Raw genomic sequence first — 16,284 nt, forward strand, 5'->3', positions numbered from 1 at the left:
TTTATTTCTGCCTTAATTTTATTGTTTACCCAGTAGTCATTCAGGAGCACGTTTTTCCATTTCCATGTAGTTGTGCAGTTTTGAGTGAATTTCTTAATCTTGAGTTCTAATTTGATTGCACTGTGGTCTGAGAGACTGTTTGTTATGATTTCTGTTCTTTTACATTTGCTGATTAGTGTTTTACTTCCAATTATGTGGTCAGTATTTGAATAAATGCTATGTGGTGCTGAGAAGAATGTATATTCTGTTGATTTGGGGTGGAGATTTCTGTAGATGTCTATTAGGTCCTCTTGATCCAGAGCTGAATTAAAGTCCTGAATATCCTTGTTAATTTTCTATCTCATTGATCTGTCTAATATTGACAGTGGGGTGTTAAAGTCTCCCCCTGTTAATATGTGGGAGTGTAAGTCTCTTTGTAGTTCTCTAAGAACTTGCTTTATGAATCTGGGTGTTCCTGTACTGGGTGCATGTATATTTAGAATAGTTAGCTCTTCTTGTTGCAGTAATTCCCTTACCGTTATGTAATGACCTTGATTTTTTGATTTTGTTGGTTTAAAGTCTGTTTTTCAGAGACTAGGATTGCAACCCCTGCTTCTTTCTTTCTATCTTTCTTTTTTTTCTTTCCATTTGCTTGATAAATATTCTTCCATCCCGTTATTTTGAGCCTATGCATATCTTTGCACATGATATGGGTCTTCCGAATACTGCACACCAATGGGTCTTGACTCTTTATCCAATTTGCCAGTCTGTGTCTTTTAATTAGGGAATTTACTCCATTTATATTTAAGGTTAATATGTGTCTTTTAATTGGGGCACTTAGCCCATTTACATTTAAGGTTAATATTGTTATGTGTGAATTTGATCCTGTCATCATGATTCCAGCTGGTTATTTTGCACATTAGTTGATGCAGTTTCTTCATTGTGTCGTTGGTCTGTGTATTTTGGTATGTTTTTGCAGTGGCTGGTACTGGTTTTTCCTTTCCATATTTAGTGCTTCCTTCAGGAACTCTTGTAAGGCAGGCCTGGTGGTTACCAAATCCCTCACCATTTGCTTGTCTGTGAAGGATTTTATTTCTCCTTCACTCATGAAGCTTAGTTTGGCTCAATATGAAATTCTGGGTTGAAAATTCTTTTTTTAAGAATGTTGAATATTAGCTGCCACTCTCTTCTGGCTTGTAGAGTTTCTGCAGAGAGATCTCCTGTTAGTCTGATGGGCTTCCCTTTGTTGGTAACCTGACCTTTCTCTCTGGCTGCCCTTAACATTTTTTGTTTGTTTCAAGCTTGGTGAATCAAATGATTATGTTTCTTGGGGTTGCTCTTCTCGAGGAGTATCTTTGTGGTGTTCTCTGTATTTTCCAAATTTTAGTGTTGGCCTCTCTTGCTGTGTTGGGGGAGTTCTGGATAATATCCTGAAGAGTGTTTTCCAACTTGGTTCCATTCTCCCAATCACTTTCAGGTACACCAATCAAACACAGATTTGGTCTTTTCACATAGTCCCATGTTTCTTGGAAGATTTATTTGTTCCTTTGCATTCTTTTTTCTCTAATCTTGTCTTTACACTTTATTTCATTAAGTTAATTTGCAATATCTGATGTCCTTTCTTCTGCTTGATTGATTTGGTTATTATACTTGTGTATGCTTCATGAAGTTTTTGTGCTGTGTTTTTCAACTCGATCAGGTCATTTATGTTCTTCCCTAAACTGGTTATTCTAGTTAGCAATTCCTCTAATCTTTTATCAAGGTTCTTAGCTTCCTTGCATTGGGTTAGGACATGCTCCTTTAGCTCGGAGAAGTTTGTTATTACCCACCTTCTGAAGCCTACTTTTGTCAGTTCGTCAAAGTCATTCTCCATCCAGCTTTGTTCCCTTGCTGGCAAGGAGTTGTGATCCTTTGGAGGAGAAGAGGCATTCCGGATTTTGGAATTTTCAGCATTTTTGCACTGGTTCTTCCTCATCTTCATAGATTTATCTACCTTTGATCTTTGATGGTCAGGGCCTTAGGATGGGTTTTGCGTGGGTGTCTTTTTTGCTGATTTTGATGTTTTTGCTTTCTGTTTGTTAGTTTTCCTTCTAACAGTCAGCTCCCTCTTCTGCAGATCTGCTGGAGTTTGCTGGAGGTCCACTCCAGACACTGTTTGCTGGGGTATCACCAGCAGAGGCTGCCGAGCAGCAAAGATTGCTGCCTGCTCCTTCCTCTGGAAGCTTTGTCCCAGAGAGGCACCTGCCAGATGCTGACGAGCTCTCCTGTATGAGGTGTCTGTCAACCTCTGCTGGGAGATGTCTCCTCGTTAGGAGGCACCAGGGTCAGGAACTTACTTGAGGAGGCAATCTCTCCCTTAGCAGAGCTCGAGTGCTGTGGTGGGAGATCTGCTGCTCTCTTCAGAGCCAGCCAGCAGGAACGTTTAAGTCTGCTGAAGCTGTGCCCACAGCCGCCACTTCCCCCAGGTGCTCTGTCCCAGGGTGATAGGAGTTTTATCTATAAGCCCCTGACTGGGGCTGCTACCTTTCTTTCAGAGATTTCCCACCCAGAGAGGAGGAATCTAGAGAGGCAGTCTGACTACAGTGGCTTTGCTGCACTGCCCTGGCCTCCACCCAGTCCAAACTTCTTGGTGGCTTTGTTTACACTGTCTGGGGAAGACCGGGGCTCAAGCCTCAGTAGTGGCAGATGCCCCTCCCCTACCAAGCCCAAATGTCCCAGGTAGACTTCAGACTGCTGTGCTGGCAGTGGGTATTTCCAGCCAGTGGATCTTAGCTTGCTGGGCTCCATGGGGGTGGGATCCCCCAAGCAAGAACACCTAACTCCCTGGCTTTGGCCCCCTTCCCAGGGGAGTGAACAGTTCTGTCTTTCTGGGGTTCACACCCCAGGTACAACTGGGGTATAAAAAAAACTTCTGCAGCTACCTCAGTGTCTGCTCAAATGGCTGCCCGGTTTTGTGCTTGAAACCCAGGGCCCTGGTGGTGTAAGCACCCAAGGGAATCTCCTGGTCTGCGGGTTGCAAAAAGCGTAGGAAAAGCGTAGCATCCAGACTGGATAGCACGGTTGCTCATGGCACAGTCCCTCATGGCTTCCCTTGGCTCAGGGAGGGAGTTCCCCAATGCCCCACCCTCTTCAGCTCACCGTCTGTGGGCTGCACCCACTGTCTAACCAGTCCCAATGAGATGAACTGGTTACCTCAGGTGGAAATGCAGAAATCACCTACCTTCTGTGTTGGTCTCGCTGGGAGCTGCAGACTGGAGGTGTTCCTATTCAGCCATCTTGCTTGGAACCATGGAAGCATCTTTTTTCAAATCTAGGGCTCCATGAAACATTTTGAAAACCATTGATCTGTGGTTAATAGTTGGCAGTTAAGCCTGAGCTTCTCCAGATGCTTCTGTTACTATACCCTTGGATTTATTAATTTGGCTTCATACATGTGAGTTTCTTTGGTTGAGTCCATTATACAAAAATCTTCCTTCTTTTAATGTAAGCATTTCCAGGTATGAATTTTCCCCCTATCACCTCTTTTGCTACATCCCATAAGTTTTTGGTATGTTATGTTTTCATTTTCATTTGACCCAAGATGTTTTCTTATTTGCCTTGTGATTGCATCTTTGGTCCACTAGTTGTTTAAAAGTATGTTTTTTAATTCTCACATATTTATGGATTTTCCAGTTTTTCTTCTGCTGATTTCTAGTTTCATTTTTATTGTGATCCAGAAAATATGCTTTGTATAATTTCTATATCTGTAAATTAACTAAGACTTATTTCATGGCCTAATATATTATCTACTTGGAGAATATTCCACATGCATTTGAGAAGAATGTGTATTCTGTTATTATTGGGTGGCATTGTCTATATATGTTGTTAGGTCCTGCAGGTTTATAGGTCTATAGTGATGTTTAAGTCCTCTATTTCCTTACTAATCATCTGCCTAGTTGTTTTATCCATTATTAAAATTGGGTCATTGAATTCATTTACTATTACTTTATTATTAAAGTAATGGTATTACTATGGTATTATTATTTTACTTTTACTATTGTTGTGTTGCTATCTATTTCTTCAATTCTGTCAGTGTTTGCTTCACATATTTAGGAAGTACGATGTTGAGTGCATTTAGTGTTATTGTTATATCTTCTTGGTGAATTGGCTCTTTTATTATGTCATGCCTTTCTTTGTCTCTTGTACAATTTTGACTTAAAGTCTATTTTGTCTAATAGTATAGCCACTCCCACTCTCTTTTGTTTACTATTTTCATGAAACCTCTTTTTCTGTCCTTTCACATTCAACATGTGTGTTTTTACATCAAAAATTAGTCTCTTTTAGAAAGCATATAGTTAAATCCCAATTTTTTAAATCCATTCTACCAATATATCTTTTGATTGAGGAATTTAATCCCATTTATATTTGAAGTCATTACAAATAGGAAAGGACTTATTGTTTCATTTTGTTATTGGTTTTGTATATGCCATAGATTTTTTTGGTCCCTCGTTTTCTACCTTGTTGCCTCTCTTTGTGTTTATATTTTTTGTTTTTTTTTTATTACATATATTCTATAAATATTTTTTGTGGTTGCCATGGGGATTATTTGTAGCATCCTAAAGTTATAACAACATATTTTAAATTCATACCAACTTAACTTTAATTGCAGACAAAATTTCTACTCCTTTCCAACTCCACCACTCATATATTTTGTTGATATTACAAATTACATCTTTATGTTGTATAATCATTAATATAGATTCATAATTACTTTATGCTTTTCTGTTTAGATCATGTAAAAGAATAAAAAGGCTGGGCGCGGTGGCTCAAGCCTGTAATCCCAGCACTTTGGGAGGCCGAGGCGGGCGGATCACGAGGTCAGGAGATCGAGACCATCCTAGCTAATGCGGTGAAACCCCGTCTCTACTAAAAAAATACAAGAAACTAGCCGGGCGAGGTGGCGGGCGCCTGTAGTCCCAGTTGCTCGGGAGGCTGAGGCAGGAGAATGGCATGAACCCCAGAGGCAGAGCTTGCAGTGAGCCGATACCATGCCACTGCGCTCCAGCCTGAGCAACAGAGCGAGACTGTGTCTCCAAAAAAAGAAAAGAAAAGAAAGTTCTTGCATTTGTATTTCATTGTGTTTCCTAGATTTGGGCTTTGGCCATTGTTTCTTCAAATTAGCTTACTGCCACTTTCTCTCTCTCCTCCTTCTGGAACCCCTACAATGTGTGTATATGTCTGCTTCATGAGGCCCCATAAGTCCTTTAGGCTCTATTTACTTTTTTTTTTTTCATTTTTTATTCTTTTTGTTCCTCAGAACTAATATTTTCAAGTGACCTGTCTTAAAGTTTGCCTGGTTTGTTTTTCACCTGTTTGAGTCTTCTGTTGGTCCCTTCCAGTAAATTTTTAGTTCGGTTATCATATGAGGGGTCTTCAAAAAGTTCATGGAAAATGAATATTATGAAGAAGCTATGTACTTGTTTCACAGTTTTTTGCACCAGAATAAGCTTATGCTAACTCACCATAATATATTTGAAAAGGATCTAGTTCGAGACACTAAGAAGGATAAAACATTAGTTTGAAAAGAGCCCCTATCAGAGCAACATGCGTTCTACTAAAATTGAAGTAAGAACAAACATCAAATTTATGGTGAAACTTGGGTGGAAGAATGGTGAAATCATTGATGCTTTACAAAAAGTTTATGGGGACAGTGCCCGAAAGAAATAAGCCAAATGGAGAACTCATTTTAAGAAGGGATGAGGTGATGTTAGAGATGAAGCCCACAGAGACACATCCACATCAATTTGCAAGGAAAAAATTAATTTTGTTTGTATCCTCTAATTGAAGAAAACCAATGATTAACAGCAGAAATAATAGCTAGTACCATAGACATCTCTATTGGTTCTCTTTATACTATTCTGACTAAAAAATTAAACAAACTTTCCATTGAATTGGTGCTAAAACTGTTTCATCAGATCAGCTGCAGACAAGCACAGAGCTTTCAAGAGAAATTTTTAACAAGTGGGATGAAGATCTTGAAGCATTTCTTTAAGGAATCATAACAAGAGATGAAACATGGCCTTCCCAGTCCAATCCTGAAGACAGAGTACAGTCAAAGCAATGGCTACCAAGAGGTGAAAGTGGTCCAGTCAAAGCAAAAGCAGACTGGTCAAGAGCAATGTCATGGCAACAGATTTTTGGATGCTCAAGGTATTTTGCTTGTTGACTTTCTGGAAGATCGAAGAATGATGACATCTACTTTTTATGAAAGTGTTTTGAGAGAGTTAGTCAAAGCTTTAGTAGGAAAATTCTGGGAAAAGCGTCATCAGAGTGTTCTCCACCATGACGATACTCCTGCTCATTCCTCTCATCAAACGAGGGCAATTTTGCAAGAGTTTCTTTTGGTAGGAAATCATTAGGCTTCCACCTTAGAGTCCTCATTGGATTTGACTCTTTTCAACTTTTGTTTCCTAATCTTAAAAAAAAAAAGTTTTTTTAAAGCACTAATTTTTCTTCAGTTAATAATGTACAAAAGACAACATTGATATGGTTCAATTCCCAGGACCCTCAGTTCTTTACAGATGGACTAAATGGCCGGTATCTTCACTTACAAAATTGTCTTGACCTTGATGAATTATGTGCTGAGAAATAAAGTTTATGTATTGTATTTTTATCTTTTAATTCCTTTTTTCCATGAACTTTTTGAAGTCCCCTCATACTTACCAAAGCTCTAGATGACATAAAATTTCAGGACATGTTGTATGTGATAGTTTCTAGGTCTCCTACAAAGATACTTCAGAAAATCTGTTGTTAGGTTAGGTGCAGTGGCTCAAGGCTGGGCAGTGGCTCACGCCTGTAATCTCAGCACTTTGGGAGGGCAAGGTGGGCAGATCACTTGAGGTCAGGCATTCGAGACCAGCCTGGCCAACATGGTGAAACCTGGTCTCTACTAAAAATACAAAACAATTAGCTGGGCACAGTGGCAGGCACCTGTAATCCCAGCTACTCAGGAGGCTGAGGCAGAAGAATCGCTTGAACCCGGAGGCGTAGGCAGCAACGAGCCGTGATCACGCCGCTGCACTGTAGCCTTGGTGACAGAGCGAGACTCTGTCTCAAAAAAAAGAGAAAGTCTGTTGTTGTTTACTTGGTGTTTTCATGGGGAAATGAGGACCTATTTCAGTATAACTCATTCCTGATGTACTTCTGTAAATACACTTTTATTTTCATAGTAAATAATGTCATTTTCTCCCTAAATAATGCAACTATGCTTTCAGAGATGCTGTTGTTGCTATTGAAATAAACAATTGATCATGCAGAGTTGAAGGGATAGGCATGGTTTTTATGAAAATTTAGAGCAGAAGAAAGGACCAGAAAAGTATATGTAGAACAAATGTTTGTAAACAAATTTGACATCTTAAGATGTCAAATTCTCTAGACCTGCTGAAAGGCTATTAGAAAATTCTAGGTTTGACATCAGATAATCTATGAAATGCTTTTGGGAGGAGGGCTGGGTAGTACAAATCTAATTTCTAACCCAAAGTTAATAAATACAGTCAAATTTTCCCAATGATGCATGGATATGTCCTATTTTTGAACTTTATCATAATTTTCTGAGAAATACCCAGTTTTAAATAGAAGATCCGTGTTCAAAGTAGGAAACCAATTTTCCCACAGCTGGTTTTTTATTTTAATGTGGGAAGAGACTAGCCTACATGGTCTCTTTTGTTTTGTTGCCCAGTTTGCCTGGTGCTATGCCAATACCACATTGACCCAATTTCTTTAGCTTTATCCTTTATACTGCAGTCCTGATACTGTTTCTTCAAACTTATCTTGGCTCTTCTTGCACTTGCCTTTCTATATTAATTTTAGGGTCAGGTCTGTTCCATAGAAAATTCCATTGGAATTTTTCTTAGAATTGCATTAAAAGTGTTAATTAATGTGGAGCCTTATGAAATTGTTTTAATTAAATTTTCCTATCCAAGAATATATTGTTTTCCATTTACTTAGGTATTCTTTAATGTTCTCAGATATTATTTTGTAATTTTCTCCAGAAAAGTCATTTTAAAACTTCTGTGAATTTTTTTCATAGGTATCTTATATTTTTCCTACTATTATAAATGCTATATTTTTATAAAATTTTGTTTTCTTGTTTTATAGAGTATAAGAACACAATTGATTTTGGAAGATTGATTACAAATCTTAATTAATTCTAATTACCTATATGTAAATTTTGTTAGGTCCTCTATTGAATAATCTTCAAAAAATAAGATTGTTTCTTCTTTCCAATTATTATAATTTTTTGCTTTTCTTTTAATATTGTGCCAAAAACACCTCCAGTACAATGTCGAATAGAAAAGCAATATTGGACATCTTTTTCTATTCTTGATTTTGAAGAGACTGCTTCTAATGTTTCATAATTAAGTGTGAAATGTATTACTGTTTTTAGTTTATAGCCTTTTTCAGGTTTGTAAGGCGCCTCCCTCCCTCCCTTCCTTCCTTCCTATGTTTTCTTTCTTTTTTTTTTCTCTCCTGCTTACTTCCTTGCTTTCTCTTTCTTTCCTTCCTTTCCCTTTCCCATTTCCTTTCGCTTTCCCTTTTCAACAGTTTCTTGCTCTCCCAGGCTGGTGCAGTGGCACAGTCAGAGATTACTGCAGCCTCCACTTTCTATGCTCAAGGAATCCTCTCACCTCGCCCTCCTGAGTAGTTGGGACTACAGGTGTGGGCGCTAAACCCAGCTAATTTTTTTTATTTTTTGGAGAGACAGTGTTTTGCCATTTTGCCCTGGCTGGTTTTGGACTCCTGGGCTCAAGTGATGTTCCTGCCTCCTGAAGTGCTGGGAATGTATATACGGCACCTGGCTCCCTTCTATTTCTTGTTTAAGGTTTTGGTATTTCTTTTGTCCTGAAGTGGTGTTGGAATTTATTGGGAAAAAAATTTTTTTGGTAATGACTGAAATGATCAGATAGGTCTCATCTCTTGCGCCGGAGAAATTGTCTAATGTCAAACGGTGCTTGTAATTTCTAGTATAATCTCAATTTGGCTATAATACATAATTTTATGTTTGTTGCAATTGCTTGATTGATATTTTATTGAGGATTTTTGCATTTATATTTATGTGTAAGATTGGCCTATAATTTTTATTTTTGTTATATTCATGTTTGGTTTTTGTGTCAGTTATATTAGTTTTATAAAATAAACCTGAGGGGCATTCCGTCTTTAGTAATTCTTTAGAAGAATTTGAATAAGCCTAATTCTTTGGATATATGGCAGATTTCACAATAAAACTATTCTATGTGTGCATGAGAGAGACAGAATGAGAGCAAGAGATAGAGAGCAAGTTGGAGTAGATACATAATTCTGATGTAATTCATTTAATGGCTATAGCAACATTTGAGTTTTTGTTCTTATAAAGAATAACATAAAGATAATAGCTTTGTACCTTTATAAAAGCTATATATTATTTGTTACCATAAAGATCCATCTTTTAAATTATTTAATTTGGTGGTTTTTAATTTATTTGCAGAGTTGCCCATTTTTAAATTGAATTATTTGTCTTTTTATTGTTGAATTGTTTTATATATATTTTGTATACAAGTCTCTTATCAGATACATGATTCATAACGTATTTTCTTCTATTCTTTGGGTTATCTTTTCACTTTTTTAATGGTGTCTTTTGAAACACCTAAGTTTTTCATTTTGATAAAGTCTATACAGTTTTTTCTTTTGTCACGTGTGCTTGTGATGTCATGTCTAAGAAACCATTGCCTAATCCAAGATCACAAATATTTGCTCCTGTGTTTTCTTATGAGAACGAAAACATATACATATGAAATGTTGTCAAATATTTTATAGTTCTAGCTCTTACACTTAGGTTTGATACATTTTGAGTTAATTTTTATATATGATAGGAAGTGAGAGTTCATTTTTTGCATTTGCTTATCCATTTGTTCTAGCACTATTTGTTGAAGAGTATTGTTTCCACTACTAAATTGTCTTGGCACTCTTATCAAAATAAACTGATTATAATTTTAAGAATTTATTTCTCGACCCTTAATTCTGAATAGATGATCCATAATGTCTATTTCATATGTCTTACCCCAAGGACTAAAATATATTCATCTGTATTTTGTACTAGATTTTTAAAATATATAATATTTTCTTATACTAATGTTATGTAGATACTTATATACTTACATACTTATGTAGATACTTATGTTATCTTATACTAGGTTATGTTATGTAGAGTTATGTTTTTTAAAAATACAAGGTAGAGTTTCAATTTCATCTTTTTCCATAGAAATAACCATTTTTCCCAGCTGAATGCCAGAATTTCCTACTAATCTTACATGCCAACTCCGCCATGTACCACATTTTCGTATATGTGTGGGTCTGTTTCTAGGCTCTGTTCTGTTTCATCATTCACTCATCTATTCCTGTACCAATACCACACTGTCTTTAATTATTATAGCTTCATAGTAGGTCCTAATATCTGGTGGGGTAAGTCTTCTCCCCTTGCTCCCTTTCTTTAAGAGTGTTTTGGCTGTCCTGGGCTCTTTGCTTTTTCATGTAACTTTTAGAATCATCTTATTTAATTCTATGAAAATTCCTATTAGGCTTATAAAGTTTGAATTGCATTGAATCTATAGATTAACCCGGAAAGAATTCACATATTTATGATATTAGGTCTTCTAAACCATGAACATGATATATTTCTCCATGAATTTAGATCATTTTATAAACATCTTTTAATATGCTTTTATAATTTTCTCCATTGAATTTTCATATGTCTTTTGTTAGATTTATTCCTAGCTATTTGATATTCTCTGAGGTCATTGCAAATTGAATGTTTTATGTAATTATGTTTGTAGTTTTTTGCTGATATGTAGAAATTAAACTGACTTTCATAAGTTAATCTTATATTCAGCCAATTTGGTAAACTCTCCTATTAATCATAATTTATAGATTTTTTGTTTTTATATAAATAATCATAACATCTGCAATAATAAGATTACATTTGAACAAAGATATGAAATATGCAAAGAAGTAAACTATATGAATATCTGGAGAACATACCAGCCAGAAGAAAAAGAAAATACAAAGGGTTTAAAGCAGGAACATGACTGATATGTTCAAGGAATATCAAGGGTTAGTTAGAGTTTCTGGAATGCTGTGAGCAAGCAGGAAAGTGATAGAAGATAAGGCCAGAGGTTTTGGACCAGATTATGTTAGGTCTTGTAGACCACTGAAAGGGATTAGGTTTTCACTCTGACTTGGGCATCTGTTGGAGGGTTTTGAGCAAAGGAGTTACGTGATCTGAGTTATTCTTACTACTGTGTTGAGAATAGAATATAAGGGTCAAGGATTAAAGCAAAGAGGTGTGATAAGGGGTCATTGCAGTAATCCAGATGAGATAATGGAAACTCAGACTAAGGTGGTAGTGGGGAGAGGTGGAGAGAAGTGGCTAGATTCTGGATGTATTTTGAAGATAGAACCAACAGAATTTGCTAACAGACTGGGTATTGCTTAAGGAAAGAAAAAAGAAGCCTCAAGGATGATTCCAAGTTTTTTGGTTTGAGCAATTGGAAGAGTGGAGTTTCCATTAGTAAAGAATGTTATTGAAGAAGTGGGAGATCAGTTCATACAGTGTCTTCTTTATAAGGCATATGAAATAAATTTAAGAACTTGCTTTGTCAGTATTTTTGTTTGTTTCTATCTAATGGGAGCTGCAAGTTGTGAAACTGCATTGGCTAGAAAATGAAGAACATTTGTGTCCTTTGTAGCAAAATTATAGCTATCTAAAATTTGTGTGTGTTTTATATTGACTTCATTCACATTTGGCCTTTCTCTTTTTTACTACTTATAATTTATTCTCTTATATGTTATATATCCTTGTATACCTCCTTAAAACCTTTTTAGAACAGAGTCTGAATTAATAAAAAAAGTTGTTTGCATTGTTTGCTGGCAAAAATGAAATATGGGCGATAGTATTAATTTTTAAAAACCAAGTTAAAATTTAAATTTAGAACATCATCTTGAACTATAAATATGTGTTTGTGTGAGTTTACACACTCACAATTTTGAGTACCTGCTGACTTCCTATAACTCTGTATCATCCATTCAGCAACATTCAATGAACAGTGCTGTTCTAGGCACTTGATACATCAATTAATGAACCTAGCCTTCATGGAGCTTGCATTCTACTGGGGAGGATACTGACAAACAGCACATGTAGTAAATTAGTAAATTACACAGTGTGTTAGAAGGTAATACATGCTATGGGGGAAAAGAAAAAGCATGATAAGGGAGGTTAGAGATGAAGGGAATATGGGGATTGCGGTGTTAGAGTGGTCTAGATGGGCCACATTGAGAAAATGAAATTGGAGCAGAGACTTGAAGGAGTGAGTTATGTGGCTGTCTAAGGGAACAGCATTTCATTAGAGGGAAAGGCAAGTGCAGGTTCCGAGATAGGCACGTGCTTAGAATATTGAAGGAATAGCTAGATGACCTGTGTGGATTTGAATGAGTGAGAAGAGTGGTAGGAAATGAGAGAAAAGAGGTAATGGGATCGAGGGCAAATTGCGCAGGGACTTGTAGCCTTCTGTTAGGACTAGAGCTTTTTCTGAGTGAAAGTGGGTGCCACTGCAGAGTTTCAAGCCTAAGAGGGGCATGATTTGACTTGCATTTTTAAAGGATTGCTCTGACTGTTATACATAACTTTCAAAGAAGTTGATGATTATTTCTGCGATTTTAGGTATATTACAGCTAATACTGACACAGAAGAACAGAGTTTTCCAGTCCCTAAGGCATTTAACACACATGTAGAGGAATTAAATTTAGATGTCCTTCTTCAGAAGGTAGATCATTTACGTATGAGCGAGTCTGGCAAGTCGGAGAGTTTTGACCTACTTTGTGACCACAAAGAAAAGGTAAGAGACATGACAATAGCACTTCGTATAGTTTCATTTTTTAATTTAATCTGCCATCTCATTCAGTTATGACTACAATAATTGTGTCATGGTTCCTTCCCACAAGCTAAATGATTGATGTAAAATTTCTCTATAAAATGACTAAAATTGTTTTAAATTTATGTTATTTTTTTATTTAAAAATGACTAAAATTTTTAAAAAGTAAACATAAAAGTTTGTTAGACTCTAAGGTGATAAAAATGAGAACCAGAGCTATAATTATGCAGATTTACCTTTATTTGATTTTTTTTTTTTTTTACTAATTTATATATTTAACAAATATTTTGAGACAGCTATGGGTATTTAAAGCTATTTCTACCAATGGTCATTTGTTAATTTTGCAGTGTTTAATGTTGGGTTTGAATAAGAAAAGGCTGTCCAGAGCTCTCACCACCACCACTAAAAAAAAAATTAAAATTAAAATTAAAAGAGTTTGCAGTGTCCCATGGAGAAATAAATCTCTATTTCTCTGAGGATTTAGCAACTCTAAACACATTGACTAAAACTTGATAGATCTCCAGGATTATATTTAGGTAATTTAAGTAAAAAAAGTGACTGCTCTTTTGAGTATATACATTTTCAACTTACAGATATTAACTGAGATGCTCATTATATTGATAATAGATAACTTGGAAAGGAAAAGAAGAAAAGGATATGACAGCTCAGGAAGAATTTCTAGATTTTTGTGCCTATCGAATCTCTCCTCTGCATAGATGGAGCTAGTGTCTGGATAATATTAATTGGTTTTAAGATCCAAATGTAACACTACATTAGGTCATATTTCTTAGCAGTGAGTATTTGGATTAAAAATGTTTCACACTGAAATATGGATATACATAGATTCAATAATCTATAAATACCAGTTTAGCTGCCTAAGTTTTTTCAAAGTTGCAGTAGAAAACAAGAATAGAATAGACAAGTTACCAAGTTAATTTAACAGGCAACTCCATCTTTTCTTTTCAGTTTAGAGATGAAATAGAGTTTATGTGGCGATTTGCTCGTGCTTATGGAGACATGTATGAACTATCTACAAACACACAAGAAAAGAAACATTATGCTAATATTGGTAAGCATTTTGTAAAGATTATTCTCAAGTAGCAATTAAGATCTATAGTAAATCATGCAGCCGTAAAAAAGGATGAGTTCATGTCCTTTGCAGGGAAATGGATGAAGCTGGAAACCATCATTCTTAGCAAACTAACATAAGAACAGAAAACCAAACACTGCATGTTCTCACTCATAAGTGGCAGTTGAACAATGAGAACACATTGACACAGGGAAGGGAACATCACATAGCAGGGCCTGTTGGGGTGTGGGAAGTTAGGGGAGGGATAGCATTAGGAGAAATACCTAATGTAGATGTAGCGTTGATGGGTGCAGAAAACCACCATGGCACGTGTATCCCTATGTAACAAACCTGCATGTTCTGCACATATATCCCAGAACTTAAAGTATAATAAACAAAAGATCTATAGTAAATCACTAGTGAATTTTAATTAAAGCTAAATTATCTTAGCTAAAACCAGTATGTTGGGGGGCGGAGCAAGATGGCCGAATAGGAACAGCTCCAGTCTCCAGCTCCCAGCGCGAGCGACACAGAAGACCGGTGATTTCTGCATTTTCAACTGAGGTACTGGGGTCATCTCACTCGGGAGTGCTGGACAATCCGTGCGGGTCAGCTGCTGCAGCCTGACCAGCGAGAGCTGAAGCAGGGCGAGGCATCGCCTCACCTGGGAAGCGCGAGGGGGAAGGGAGTCCCTTTTCCTAGCCAGGGGAACTGAGACACACAACACCTGGAAAATCGGGTAACTCCCACCCCAATACTGCGCTATAACACCGGCACACCGGAGAATATATCCCACACCTGGCCGGGAGGGTCCCACGCCCACGGAGCCTCCCTCCTTGCTAACACAGCAGTCTGCGGCAATCTAACCGCAAGGCAGCAGCGAGGCTGGGGGAGGGGCGCCCACCATCTCTGAGGCTTAAGTAGGTAAATAAAGCCGCTGGGAAGCTCGAACTGGGTGGAGCTCACAGCAGCTCAAGGAAACCTGCCTGTCTCTGTAGACTGCACCTCTGGGGACAGGGCTCAGCTAAAGGAGCAGAAGCCTGTGCAAACGCGAACGACTCTGTCTGACAGCTTTGAAGAGAGCAGTGGATCTCCCAACACGGAGGTTGAGATCTGAGAAGGGGCAGTCTGCCTGCTCAAGTGGGTCCCTGACCCCTGAGTAGCCTAACTGGGAGACATCCCCCACTAGGGGCAGTCTGACACCCCACACCTCACAGGGTGGAGTACACCCCTGAGAGGAAGCTTCCAAAGCAAGAATCAGACAGGTGCACTTGCTGTTCAGCAATATTCTGTCTTCTGCAACCTCTGCTGCTGATACCCAGGCAAACAGGGTCTGGAGTGGACCTCAAGCAATCTCCAACAGACATATAGCTGAGGGTCCTGACTGTCAGAAGGAAAACTATCAAACAGGAAGGTCACCTATACCAAAACCCCATCAGTACGTCACCATCATCAAAGACCAGAGACAGATAAAACCACAAAGATGGGGAAGAAGCAGGGCAGAAAAGCTGGAAATTCAAAAAATAAGAGCGCATCTCCTCCTGCAAAGGAGCACAGCCCATCGCCAGCAACGGATCAAAGCTGGTCAGAGAATGATTTTGATGAGATGAGAGAAGAAGGGTTCAGTCCATCAAACCTCTCAGAGCTAAAGGAGGAATTACGTACCCAGCGCAAAGAAACTAAAAATCTTGAAAAAAGAGTGGAAGAATTGACAGCTAGACTAATTAATGCAGAGAAGGTCATAAACGAAATGACAGAGATGAAAACCATGACACGAGAAATACGTGACAAATGCACAAGCTTCAGTAACCGACTCGATCAACTGGAAGAAAGAGTATCAGCGATGGAGGATCAAATGAATGAAATGAAGTGAGAAGAGAAACCAAAAGAAAAAAGAAGAAAAAGAAATGAACAAAGCCTGCAAGAAGTATGGGATTATGTCAAAAGACCAAATCTACGTCTGATTGGGGTGCCTGAAAGTGAGGGGGAAAATGGAACCAAATTGGAAAACACTCTACAGGATATCATCCAGGAGAACTTCCCCAACCTAGCAGGGCAGGCCAACATTCAAATTCAGGAAATACAGAGAACGCCACAAAGATACTCCTCCAGAAGAGCAACTCCAAGACACATAATTGCCAGATTCACCAAAGTTGAAATGAAGGAAAAAATCTTAAGGGCAGCCAGAGAGAAAGGTCGGGTTACCCACAAAGGGAAGCCCATCAGACTAACAGCAGATCTCTCGGCAGAAACTCTACAAGCCAGAAGAGAGTGGGGGCCAATATTCAACGTTCT

At 37.8% G+C, this 16,284-nt stretch overlaps 1 protein-coding gene across 3 annotated transcripts in view; it reads left to right on the forward strand.

Moving 5' to 3' along the window:
- The window catches only part of RMDN2 (regulator of microtubule dynamics 2), a 129,192-nt gene that overhangs the window by 30,380 nt on the left and 82,528 nt on the right, over positions 1–16,284 (forward strand). For all 3 annotated transcript variants that reach the window (XM_031934166.1, XM_023216323.3, XM_031934165.1), the window contains exons 3-4: positions 12,710–12,884; positions 13,887–13,989. In XM_031934166.1, the coding sequence (XP_031790026.1) occupies positions 12,710–12,884; positions 13,887–13,989 (278 nt within the window). The remainder of the gene's footprint in view (positions 1–12,709; positions 12,885–13,886; positions 13,990–16,284) is intronic.

The sequence above is a fragment of the Piliocolobus tephrosceles genome, chromosome 15, assembly GCF_002776525.5.
Source record: "Piliocolobus tephrosceles isolate RC106 chromosome 15, ASM277652v3, whole genome shotgun sequence".
Classification (NCBI taxonomy): Eukaryota; Metazoa; Chordata; class Mammalia; order Primates; family Cercopithecidae; genus Piliocolobus; species Piliocolobus tephrosceles.